The sequence below is a fragment of the Barbus barbus genome (genome assembly GCF_936440315.1).
Source record: "Barbus barbus genome assembly, chromosome: 16".
Lineage (NCBI taxonomy): Eukaryota > Metazoa > Chordata > Actinopteri > Cypriniformes > Cyprinidae > Barbus > Barbus barbus.
In genome coordinates this window covers 27,059,102-27,072,336 of record NC_136744.1, presented here as the reverse complement: position 1 = coordinate 27,072,336, position 13,235 = coordinate 27,059,102, and the positions used below count along the sequence as shown (strand labels likewise).

At 36.0% G+C, this 13,235-nt stretch overlaps 1 protein-coding gene across 3 annotated transcripts in view; it reads left to right on the top strand.

Moving 5' to 3' along the window:
• The window catches only part of LOC306882749 (AN1-type zinc finger protein 3 homolog), a 30,460-nt gene that overhangs the window by 12,341 nt on the left and 4,884 nt on the right, over positions 1-13,235 (top strand). For 2 of the 3 annotated variants that reach the window (XM_079437605.1, XM_079437604.1), the window contains exons 2-5: positions 9,079-9,119; positions 9,215-9,394; positions 9,800-9,865; positions 11,933-12,100. In XM_079437605.1, coding sequence (XP_079293731.1) covers positions 9,079-9,119; positions 9,215-9,394; positions 9,800-9,865; positions 11,933-12,100 — 455 coding nt within the window. The remainder of the gene's footprint in view (positions 1-9,078; positions 9,120-9,214; positions 9,395-9,799; positions 9,866-11,932; positions 12,101-13,235) is intronic. The other variant, XM_079437606.1, reaches the window with a different exon arrangement.

Genomic DNA, 13,235 nt, shown 5'->3' with positions numbered 1-13,235 from the left:
TTGTTTAGATCTATATGGATGCAAACCAAAAATTCAAATGATTCATAACAAAAATGTCTGGTATAAAAGAGCAAAATCTTTATTGTTCTACAGACATTTCTCTGTTTGCGTAGATAGAGGGCGCCGCAGTTCAGAGGGGCTGAAGTGTGAAGGGCAGCAGTGGCGTTTCATTTTTCATCCCATTTCCGAACTTCCATCTGGCATCTTCCATTTTAACACCTGTTAGCACGTCGGTCTTCTCATTTTCAAGCATGCATTATCTTTTGGGAGCTGGTGCGGGCAGGGAATAAGTGTGGATAGTGAGATCATCTGTTGTGTTTGGATGCACCGTCCCCTGCGATTCCCACAGAATACTCTCATTATTTCTAAAGAAAGCCTTCACCATGTTGCTGTAATTTTCTATTCAAGGTAAGTGCAGTAATATCAGACCTTGAACAGCAGCTACTTTTTAAAACATGCAACATTCTTGATGCTTGCTGAAGCGCTGTAGATGTTGATCTCATGCACATAGAGACTACACATATTATTAATCACTTAATATTTGGAGTTTTAAGTTCCTAAACCCAAATATGACCAATAAAATTGATGCTTGCCCTATCAAACATATGTTGAATGTGGCGAGAAAAGACTGTTTGATGAAAAAATATAAATAAAGCTAGTCATTTTAAAGGAGTAGTTCACTCAAAAATAAAAATGGTCATTTACTCACCTTTATGTTCTTCCAAACTTGTTGAACTTTCTTTCTTCTTTTGAACACAGAAGATATTTTGAAGTATGTTAGTAACCAAGAAGTTTCTGGTAGCCATTGACTTCCATAGTATCCCCTCCCCCCAATACCGTCCACCTTATCTTTCCCGTAAGAGTGGGTGCGCAGCCTTTTGTAAATTTCATGTGTCTGGCATCTGGTGTCACCCGCTTCTAGCTATTTTTAGCTGTACAATACAGCTCGTTTGCTGCTTAATATTACCAACTGGTGTGTCTTACCTAGGGATGTAACAGTATGATCTTATCACGATTATAGTGACCAAAATGATCACAGTTACCAATATTATCACGGTATTGTTAAAATGTGCTGGAGATATTCAAAAAGTACCGACACATAAATCACTTCACCAAGTTTTATATTTAAAAATCAACAGACAAAAATAAAATGACTTTTTGTTTGCATAATCACTAAAACAATAACATGATTTTAAATGACAGCTTGACTGACACCAGTTTAATAGCATGTTCAAATATCTAATGTAAATGTTCAAATAAAGCTTTGAAAAAGTTTCATAAAAATGTAAACCTCACATTTCAGCCTTTAAATAAAGAAAAGGATTAAGTCAAAATGATAATTGATTAATAAATGATTACGTATTTTATCTGCTCCAAAAGTAATTCTAGATAACTTATCTGAATCCCCATAAGCTTTTTTTCATCAGTCAGCCAAAATTTACAGCAGGGCATGCAAATTCGGTCCGTTTTAGGCCAGACAGAAACTGCACACAAGCTGAATGTAAATATAAGTCTCTGTAAATCCACTCTCTGACAGCAGGTGGCGCTTATGGAAAAGTTGAATGTTTCCAGTAACCTCCGTGAACAAAGCAGTATTGCGATTAACAACACCTCCTTTAGGTATTACATGGAGCGAAGATGAAAACCAAATGCCATTGAATCGTTTCTGAAGACATTCAGAGCCTTCAGAGGTACATTCACATAATTCATTAATTCATAATTCCCTCAGCACTCTTTTAAAACCTCCCTGCTTTTCCGCCCTGTTTTCACTCAAAACGAAACTACTCTGCTGCCATGCGCTCATGACACTGTTACTGAAAACTACGCTTTATGCTGGACCGTATTTATTTATCGTGAGTTGTTCAAATCGTGATAATCGAATACGGTTTTAATGATAATGGGGAATTTTATCATGATTTATCGTCAAACCTGTAATCGTTACATCCCTAGTCTTACCATATAGTTTTAATCTAGTATCTTTGTGATAAACAAACTGGTTTGTAGTGCAAACAGTTTTCACGTTTACTGCACGTTGGTATTCTTCTCGTTATTTCCCTACAGCGGCTAATGAACCGGAAGTCTCGCAGAAAACGGCTTACTTCCACATTGAAAAATAAGGTGGATAGAAGTAAGTGGCTACCAGCAACTGTTTGATTACCAGCATTCTGTTCAACAGGAGATTAGAACAATTTGAGGGTAAATATGACACAATTTTCACTTCTGGGTGAACTATCCCTATCAATCAGTCTAAAAGACTCCCGAATTTGAGTTGCTTTTTGAAAGCATTTGAGACTTTGCTGAGAGTGATAGCAGATATAACATCATCTTTTGAAGATACACATTTGCTGTTTTTGAAAGTTTTTTTATTAAAACTTACAACATTAAAATGTTAGTGTTGTTTTGTTTAATATGTAGTTAGAGCCAATTATTGGCGGGTGGGTTTATTCTGTAGGAAGCGTGGCATCAATCACGTCTCTGAATTAGATTCAGTGTTGTTGTAGTTATTTAGTAAAATGGCTTGATTAGTGGTGTGATGTAGTTTGTTGAATATGCCGCACACACAGTGACTCTTCAGAAGGTGGGCTGAGGTGTGTGTGCTCTGGAGTCTTGATTGTGCTGTTGCCTCTTTTCATAAGCCGTAATTGCAGGTGGCATTTAACAGGAGATGTCAGATTAATCCGGAGAGAGGCCGGCTTGATTGGCTTGGAGTCATGTGACTGAGGAAGACCATGCACGCACGCACACACACACACACACACACACACACACACACTGTTGCATTTCCTGAAAATATCTAAAAAGTTTGGCTGCACAATTTGTGTAAAATATCATGTTTTAGGTAAAGTGTGCTTTGTGTGTGTGTTTTGTTGTTTAATGTATTGCTAATATCTTTTTATGTTATTTTTTACAATTGTATTTTTAAGATTTATTTTATCAAAGATATTTTATTTATTTTATTATCTTGTCTTTTTGGCATTGTTTTTTGTTTTTCATGCAATCATTTACAATTTGATTAATTTTACTAAGATTTTTTTATCTATAAAAATATATATATATTACTTATGCAATCATTTACAATTTTTACAATTAATTTTGCTAACATAAGATACTGTTACATATTGCAAAACAACTTTTTAACTTAGTTTTTATGCAATAATTTAGCTACATAATATAGTATCTTTTTTGTTACTACTAGCCAGAGATGTTCATAAGTCTTTAACTTGGAGTCCGAGTCAAGTTTGAAGTCTTTGGTCACGAGTCCAAGTTGAGTCTCAAGTCATTTTTATGGCTCGCTAAAAAAAATCCCATTTCTAATCCTCATGTACTGAAATCTTCCTATTTACGAAGCTGTTTTAAAGATTATAGACACAATACATGATCTGTGATCTGCTTTGTAAAAAAAAAAAAAAAAAGAGGTTTTAAGATATAAGGTTAATGTGCATCCAGCCTGTTATGTTTTAATCCATTACCATGTTCAGAAGAGTTTTTCTTTAATCAGATTCTATAATAAGAGTCCGATCTACCACAACACATAAGGAAATATGTGACACAGATAGCTATTACAAAACCATACAAATAATATAAGTCCGTGGTATTCAATTAAAATTTATTCTTGTATTTTATTTTACAAGAGGCGCTGCCTCTATATTTTCCAAGCAGAGGTCTAGACAAAAAAAAGGCTTTTTTTATTCTGTTTTTATATTTAGATCCATGCAAGGCCATTTTTCTGTACGTGTTTTGCTCCTGAAATCTATATTTTATTTTTTTACTTAAAAGCATTATTAAAAGCAACGTAGCTACAATAATCTAAATGTTCTCAGTTTGAGCAAAAAAGAAAGATAATTAGCAGTTTCAAAGTTTAAGTTCTATCCTAGCCATCTACAATTTTCCCAATTATAATTAGACTATATGATTCTTTTGAAATGTTCTTAGCCTACAGATTAATAACACTAAATCACATCTGATAGATAGTAAGAAAAATAACTACATTTGCAGCATTTTCTGCTTTGTTTTAGTGAAAGTAATCTATAATTTTCTGTTTTCTGTTGTTAAAATAACGGCGTCATCGCAGCTCGTAATCTTGACTCCGGCGTGTGTCCAGAGAGAGAGAAAGCGCACGGAGCTGAAAAGGCTTGAATAAAGCACGTTTGGCTTTAGATAAAAATACTAGAGGGTATAGGCTATAACGCTGAAGGATATTTACTATAAACCACCCCGAGCGCTCGTTATGTGATCAGTTATATAAGTATTTAAGGATAAAAGAGATGAGTCCTTTTCGTTGAGTCAAGTCTGGAGTCATTTCAGGTCGAGTCTGAGTCAAGTCTGAAGTCTATAAAAATGCGACTCGAGTCCGAGTCACTAACTCGAGTGCCCATCTCTGCTACTAGCTGTCATTATATATCTTTAGTTATTGATAATCACCTTCTTTTTAGATCATTAGTCAGCAAATCCTTAGTAAACATTGCAAGGGTAATGAAAGTCTCCAGTATGGAGTGTTGCTTTATTTAATCGATCCAAGTGGCTGCTCAAAATGAACTCATTCACTGATTCTTATGTTCGTTAAATTTCTTGATTTGATCGAAAGTGGTGACGAGTTGAGTTGTTTACTCTGTAATTACTTGATTATTCCACCAGTGTGATTTATTTGAGCTGATATGTGGATGAGTTTCAGTACATTTACATTTATTCATTTAGCTGACGCTTTTATCCAAAGCGACTTACAATTGCTATATATGTCAGAGGTCGCACGCCTCTGGAGCAACTAGGGGTTAAGTGTCTTGCTCAGGGACACATTGGTGTCTCACAGTGGATTCGAACCCGGGTCTCTCACACCAAAGGCATGTGTCTTATCCACTGCGCCATCACCACCCCGATAGGTGGGCATTATAGCATTGATCAGCCAGTCATAGTGCTCAGGAGGCGCCTGGTGTGTTTCGACAGATTTAACCATTTCAGCTTATTTCAAGGATAACCGCCATACATGTTACTCAATCAGCACTGTCAATAACAGCTTTTTATTGCTCATACACACATGGCTACCCTTCGGTGTGTTCATGTAGTGATGTGCTTGTCATGCTCATCTTCTTAATATGCATTATTCCTACCCACAATGCCCTGCTCTCTCCCCATGCTTCCTTCCGCCTCCTTGATTGGGCGCTGATTATGATTGCTCTTGATTGTGCTGAAGAAGGTCTGTTGATGTTGTTTTCATTGCTAACCTGTGTCATTCTGAGAGAGAGTTTCGAGGCGCATGCAGGAAGTGCAATAGCTGTTTGCATGTGTGTAAATAAAGTATTTGATATGTCACCACCCTCAGCCTGCAGGTACTGAAGAGACGTCTGAGGCTTTGTTCACACTGCAAACAATTCAGATTTGGTTTTCAAATGTCCCCACTAAAATATCTCATTAAAAAGGGATTGCTTTTGTGTACAGTAAAATTTGATTGCAAGCCATAGTGTTGTTATTTGTGTGAGCTTATTGTTCTTTTGATACTTTTTGAGGTTTAGTCAAATGAATTTGTTCGGAATCAATATTTCTGAATCCAATTCATTTGTAAACATCTTTATCCATTAATCACAAACAACTGAAGGGTCATGCTGGAAATGCATTGAATAAAAGCATGGGAACCTTTTAATTTGTCTTTGTTCGTTTTTGTTTTGTTTTTTTGAGTAAGTTTGTACAACTTATTTTTATTTAAATTTCAAAATATTCAATGTTGAATACAAATATAAAATATTCTATCATATATAAAAATGATAAAACTACAATTTTTTTAATCTAAAAATATTTGTCTTTTTATCTTTTTTTTTTTAAATTAAATATATTACATTAATACATTAATATTGAAGTTTTCTAAATGAAGGAAATCCACAGCACATTATGTTTTGCTGTGGTATTTAAATCTGTATCAAGAATCATGAAATATCATTTTTATTGGATGCAACTACTAATATTTTGGTGTTATGATGAATAGAGATGTGGTTTAGCTCTATACAGGTATTTCAAAGAATATCTCTGTATTGGAGCCTCTCGTACAGTGGCGGAGCTAGAGTTTTATACAGGGGGTGGCCAAGGCTAATTCAGGGGGTCCATGGACCATGACAGAAAATCAGTGTATAACTCCAACCTGGCATGAATAAATCCTACAATTGCACACATTATCTATTCCTACCTAACTTCAAATGTTAGTCTATTGAAACGTATTTCTCTTAATTCTACACTGTAAAAAATGATCGTGATTTTAACGGTAAAAAAACTGTGAAAATGCTACGGTAAAAACATGTTACATGGTTAACGGAAAGTTCCTGTAAAATTTACAGGGAAAAACCGTAAACTGACGTTCCCAGAATTCCCTGCGTTCCATTTCAAATTCTGTTTGAATTTGACGTTTTTTCTTTGAAATAACTATGTTTCTTCTTAGTTTTTTCTTATCAGTTATGTTTATTAGGGTTGTATGTTACATCTAATGTTGTTAAATTAATGTTTATAGCATATTTCAGTTTAAGGAGTCTCACCATGATGGTGTTTAGTGCTTGTGTGAATGACACTGTGCACCTTCTGTATATGCTATTGTTTATAAGTTGCTTGTGATGGGCTTTGGCTCATCATGTGACTTTCTCATCATCATCTGCATTTGGTGGTTATCTGTGTATTTCAAAGGAACAAAACAGATTTCAGTACTTTAATAGGTTGGTATATTAAGATTATATCAGTTAAAGAAATTACGGTATTTAACTGTAAATTTAAGTTAAAACCGTAAAACCTAAAACGTTGCTACTGTATTTTTACGGTAGAATTCTGGCAACCACAGCTGCCAGTTTTTTACCGTAAATTTGACGGATTTTTTTTTACAGTGTATTACTTCATTAACCAGTGACTGGAGCAGCCTGGAGTGAGAATTATTCATGAATAAATAACAAGCCTGTGATTAACACTACCAGTCAACAGTTTTAGAACAGTAAGGTTTTTTAAATTCTCTTCTGTTCACCAAGCCTGCATTTATTTGATCCAAAATACAGCAAAAGCAGTAATATTGTGAAATATTTTTACTATTTAAAATAACTGCTTTCTATTTGAATATATTTTAAAATGTAATTCATTCCTGTGATTTCAAAGCTGAATTTTTAGCTCAAAAAACATTTTATTATTATTGTTGTTGAAAACAGTCGAGTATAATTTTTTTCAGGTTTCTTTGATGAATAGAAAGTTCAGAAGAACAGCATTTATCTGAAATAGAAATATTTGTAACATTATAAATGTCTTTATCATCACTTTTTCTCTATTTACTTCATCCTTGCTAAATAAAAGTTTTAATTTCTATAATACCCCCCCCCCCCCCCCCAAAAAAATAAATAAAATTATAAAAAACTTTTCAGATAAATACTAATCTTTTGATCTTTGTATTCATTAAAAGAATCCTGAAAAAATGTACTCAACTGTTTTAAATATTTATAATAATAGGGATGATAAAATGTTTCTTGAGTAGCAAATCAGCATATTAGAATGATTTCTGAAGGATCATGTGACACTGAAGACTGGAGTAATGATGCAGAAAATTCAGCTTTGATCGCAGGAATAAATCACATTTTAATAGTAAACATTTCACAATATTATTGCTTTTGCTGCATTTTGTATCAAATAAATGCATGCTTGGTGAGCAGAAGAGAATTCTTTAAAAACATTAAAAATCTTATTGTTCAAAAACATTTGACTGGTAATGTACACTTTATTTTGTCTAGTCTAAACTAAACAGGGAACCCTATTGTTAAGGTTAAAGTAACAATTGGTTTGTATACAAGTTCATATTAGACCATTTTTATAATAACGTTATATCTATTTATTTGTATTAATTATAGTAAAAAGTGCTATTATGAGTAAATATTTAATTGTAATTTTAAATTTTTTCTCAAGTTTATGGACACTGTGTGGATTTTCTGTTCTTATGGGACAAAGTTTTCTAGCTGCTGTCTTCTGCGGTTGAAACACTCATTGAGTGATTACATGAGACGCTATACATTCAGTAGCCTAAGTTGTAGTGTATCTTTCCAGTTGGATCGGGTATTCATTCAATGTTTACTTCATGCTAATAAGAAGGCACTCCTGCTTCGCTTGAAGCCACTAAAGCCAGCCATTAAACAGCTCCAAAACAGTTTTTATCGTTTGAAATACTTAATAAAACTAACAGAATTTGAATGCTGAGACTTTGTCTATTTCCTCTCTGCTCTGTGATGTTTTTCACTCTGTAAATAAACGTGTGGCGCGAGAGCGTGTGCGCGAGAGGCTGGAAATGGACGAGACGAAGCGTGATGTGGAACACCAAACGCGTCACATCCATGAGTTCAACGCTAAAATAAACGCTTATTTCAGTATGATTAAAGAAAATGAAATCGTAGCATATTAATTTTTTGGATGGCACCCAGGGTGGCCGATCCGATGTCAGCTGGACACCCCTCTGGCTCCACCACTGCTTTCGTATTATAATACTTTTGCGCAATGAAAGATTATTAATAGTCTTTCTTGTTCTGTCCTATCTATCATATGTTGCTGCCTTCAATACTGTGCTATAGATTTAAAAGAAATGTCAATTTTATTGTATATATTTATATATAAATGTGTTTGCTTGTTTTTTTCATGAATGTATTTTACAGCAATACAAAGAGCAATGTGTACCATTACCAGATTTAGTCCTACACTTAATCACTTTTATTTGTAAATAAAATTTTTTCACTAGGTTTTATACAATTATTGTGCACCCACGATTTTTCTAGAGTAGCTTTGCTGCTAAATTATCCACTAACCTAGTTTATAATAGTATTTTTTGTCATAGATTATGATTGTTATTTTTCATTCAAATGAAGTTATCTATATGTTGTAGATTGTGTTTAACACACAAAAGAGTGACGATCAGGTCAACACACAGAAGTATTCTACATCGATTTAAAAAAAAAAACTGTGCTGGTATCTGATTGGATCGGTATCGTCAGATACTCAGAATTTTCGGTATCGGATCAGATGGGTTCGGAAAAAATGGTATCGTTGCATCCCTAATCTCCTTTTGTCTTTTTTTCCTCTTTCCAGGTCCAGCAAAACCATGAACCTTTGCTCTAAATGTTTTGCTGGTAAGTTACTTTCATCACATGGTCTATATAATTACGATTATACTTGAATCAGTGTGTCTGGGAGACTCTCACGCTCTCTCTGTTCTCTCCATCAGACATACAGAAGAAACAACCAGACGAGGACTGCACTCCAGAGCCCACCCCCAGCTCAAGCAATAGCCAATCAGCAGTCTTCTGTAACGAGACGAGCAGCAGCAGTAGCCAAACCCTGTCCTCCAAGCCAGCCAGCTCTGAAGAGCCCTCGACAGAAGCCACGCCTCTTCCTGCACAGGACGGTGAGGACACACAAATTCTTCTAATAATGGAGATGATATTTCAGTGCTCATTGCATCTAGTCTCAGATGGGCTCTAATCATTTTAATATCACACAGCAGTCATAGAGAATGAAAGACCACTGACACACAATACTGCAAATGAAAAAGTTTCACTGGGAAATTACAATTTATTGACTTTTGGGAATGTTAAATGCCAAAATATGAGTTGAGGACAACCAGAAAGTCTGAAACTTTAGAGATGTAGATTAGTGGTTCTCAATCGGTAGGTAAACCTCTCCTAAATAGAAATGCCAAGGTCATGGGTTTGATTTGCAGGGAATGTATGAACTGATAAATGCAATGTACATCGCTTCGGATAAAGCGTCTGCCAAATGCATAAATCTAATATCATTCTCTCTCTCCCAGAAGTCTCCAGTACAGACACAGCTCGCGGCACGCTATCCACTCCTACAAAACGACCCTGCGACTCAGGTACACCTCACCACCGCTCTTGTGTATGCGTGTCTGACAGCTTTTAATAGTCTAGCACACCACACCGCTGAGGAACTGAGTTGTAAATGTACAGCAGCATACAAATGTTGTTATAAAGACTCAAAGAAGCTGTTTGAAGTGAGTGATGTTACAAATTGCGCAAAAATTATCTTCATCTCTAATGTTTTGTTGTACCAGTTGTCCTACTATTTTTTTTTTTTGTGAACACAAGTCAGTTCATTTAAAAATCCAGTTGTCAAAATGTAATTAATTTGAGTCAATGTAGAAATGTGATGTGTCATTACTTCACACATTCCTTACCACCTCTCCATCCACAAGAAAGAATAGCTTTAAAGTTGTAAAACCACTGAAATCTCTGGTTTAGACTGACTAACCAAGGTCAGAGGGAGCTAAATCAATTGAGTTGAAGCTCTGGTCAAACCATGCTGCTGTCTAGTGTATTTGCAAACTTTCTGCCGCCTCTGACGTCCCTTTGCAGTGGCTCCACATTATACCCGCTTCCTAGGGCTGGGTAGCTCAGTTATTTCCCCCTGTTTTAAATTCTTATCCAATGAAAGGTTAGATTTTTGTGATTTGTTTTATTTATTTTTTATTTTTTAAATAAAAGATCAAAAGGATTAACAATGCAGATTAATTTTCACAGCCTCCTTTGATCATATTTACCAAGGGTGCCAATATTTTTGGCCATGACTGTGTGTGTATGTATGTATGTATGTATGTATGTATGTAATTAGTGAAGTGGCTTTAAGAAAAGAGCTAGAGAAGTGAAAATTCCCATTTCTACCATCAGGGCAATAATTAAGAATTTCCAATCAACATAAAATGTTACGAAAATGCCTGGAAGAGGATGTGTGTCTATATTGCCCTAATGCACGGTAAGGAGGAGAGTTTGAGTTTGAGAGTCTCGGGTCAGAAAACCTTTAAAAAAAAAAAGTCAAACAGCACCTACATCAGCACATGTTGTTCAGGATGGTGTCAAGAAAAATTCTCCTAGCTCATCCAAAAATAAACTCCAGCATATTCAGTTGTCAGACACGACTGGAACTTCAAATGGGACTGGCTTCTATGGTCAGATGAAACTAAAAAAATGAGCTTTTTAGCAGCAAGCACTCAAGATGGGTTTGGTGAACACAGGGATAAAAAGTACCCCATGTGTACAATGAAATATACTGCTGTATTTTTAATGATGTGATTGTGGGCCTATATTTGTGCTGGAGGTCCTGAACATCTTGTTCAGACACATGGCATCATGGATTCTATCAAATACCAACAGATAAAAAAATCAATAAGTGACTGACTCTGTAAGAAATCGTATAATGGGCCATGTTTGGATCTTCCAACCGTATAATAATCCAAACACAAACCTCAAAACAACAAAAATATGTCACTGGGCACAAAACCAAGCTTCTGCTGGCCATTCCAGTCCTCTGACCTGAACCCTGTAGAAAATGAGTGAGGTGAACTGAAGAGAAGCACCAACATGGAGCTGGGAATCTAAAGGATTTGAAGTGATTCTGGATGAAGGAATGGTCTCTGATCTCTTGTCAGGTGTTCTCTAACAATGCAGATTAATATTCACAGCCGCCTTTGATCATATTTACCAAGGGTGTCGATATTTTTGGCCATGACTGTGTGTGTGTATATATGTATGTATATGTATATATATATATATATATATATGCACGCACACATACACATATATATTTGGCTCTGAATATTTTCCAAAATGTTGTCTTCTGTGTTCAATAGAAGTGTTCAACCTCATACAGGTTTTGAACAAGTGGAGGATGAGTAAATCATGGCAGAATTTTCATTTTTTGTGCGAACTCTTCATTTAAATGCTACTGTTAAATAGACTTGAAAAACTCATTAACTTTATATATTCATAAACTCATATAAGGTCTTGCTTACTGAGTGGCAACACCTTAGCATCCAACTAGCAACCAGTCAGAACACCTTAGCACGCACCTTGCAAGGTCTATCCTTTAAACCTCAAACAGCGATGCAACTGCAAAAGCATTGAAAAGTGCGTGTTTGTGTGTTCAGCCTCAGGTTCAGAGAGCGAGTCGTCTCCGGAGAAGCGTGTTCGTGTGGGAGAGGCCTCATGTTCTGAAGATTCTCCACGAGTTCCCAAGCAGAAGAACCGTCGGCGGTGCCATCGCTGCCAAACCAAACTGGAGCTTGTACAACAGGAGCTGGGGTCCTGTCGCTGTGGTTAGTATGGCTGTCATCTTATGGCGTGTCGTCTGCGAGATGATGTGACAAAACTGTAATGCTTCCTGATTCGCATGCGTGAAGTCTGGACAGCTTTGTTGATGACAACGAAAGTTTTCTAGTTTTGTTGCATCACATCACTAGTTCAGAGACGTGCAGAATGATGTAAGTGATGGGCTTTCCGATTCTGCCGATTCCATGCGGGGCTTGTTCATTCCTCACCTGACTGTTTGTAATTTCAGTGAGAACTTTTAGATCCCTACAGAACTAAAGGAGTGTATTTAACCCCCCTCGCTCATTTAAATTTTAGACAGCAACTGTAGGTAATGAAATAAAGGGAGCATTTAAACATAATTGCGCAGTTAACATCAGTCCTCCTGGCTGTGCTGGTTATTTTTTGTCTTGTTTTGTTAAACTGAAGGTGGTATTGTAAGTCATCAGTCTAATGACAATTCCCACTGCTCTGCTAATACACTTATGGATCTGACTGTTCCTGTGACAGCTCGCATCTGAGTCATTATCCCGCCGGGGTTTATCTCAGACAGGACTCCTGCCGTTATTTGATGCCGAAAACTCTGCCCGCATCTTCCTCCTAGGGTTAGGAAAATCTGTTTGGATGCCGTTTGGATGTACAGTAACCTATATTAACCTGCAGTCCAGTGAGTGAGTAATCTGAGTCAATGTAAAGGAATTGTATACCTAAAAAAATTTAATTTGCTACAAATGTACTCACCCTCAGGCCATCCAAGATGTAGCTTTCTTAGTATGTTTCATCATCAGAACATTTATCAGTGCAGTGAATGGGTGCCGTCATATTGAGAGTCCAAACAGCTGATAAAAACATCACAATAATCCACACCACTCCAGTTAACATTTTATGAAGCGAAAAGTTGCATGAGAAACAAATGTGTCATGAAGAAGTTTTTACTTTAAACTGTCGCTTCTGGCCATAATCCATAATGTTCTCCATAAAGTCAACCCTTTCTTGTCTCCTCACTTGGAAATCCACCGACATATTTGCATCTTGGATAACCCGAGTAATTTTTCAGCTGATTTTCATTTTTGGGTGAACTGTTGCTTTAAATGTTTGACTGATTCAGACCTCTGCTAATCGATTCAATAAATTCATTAATAC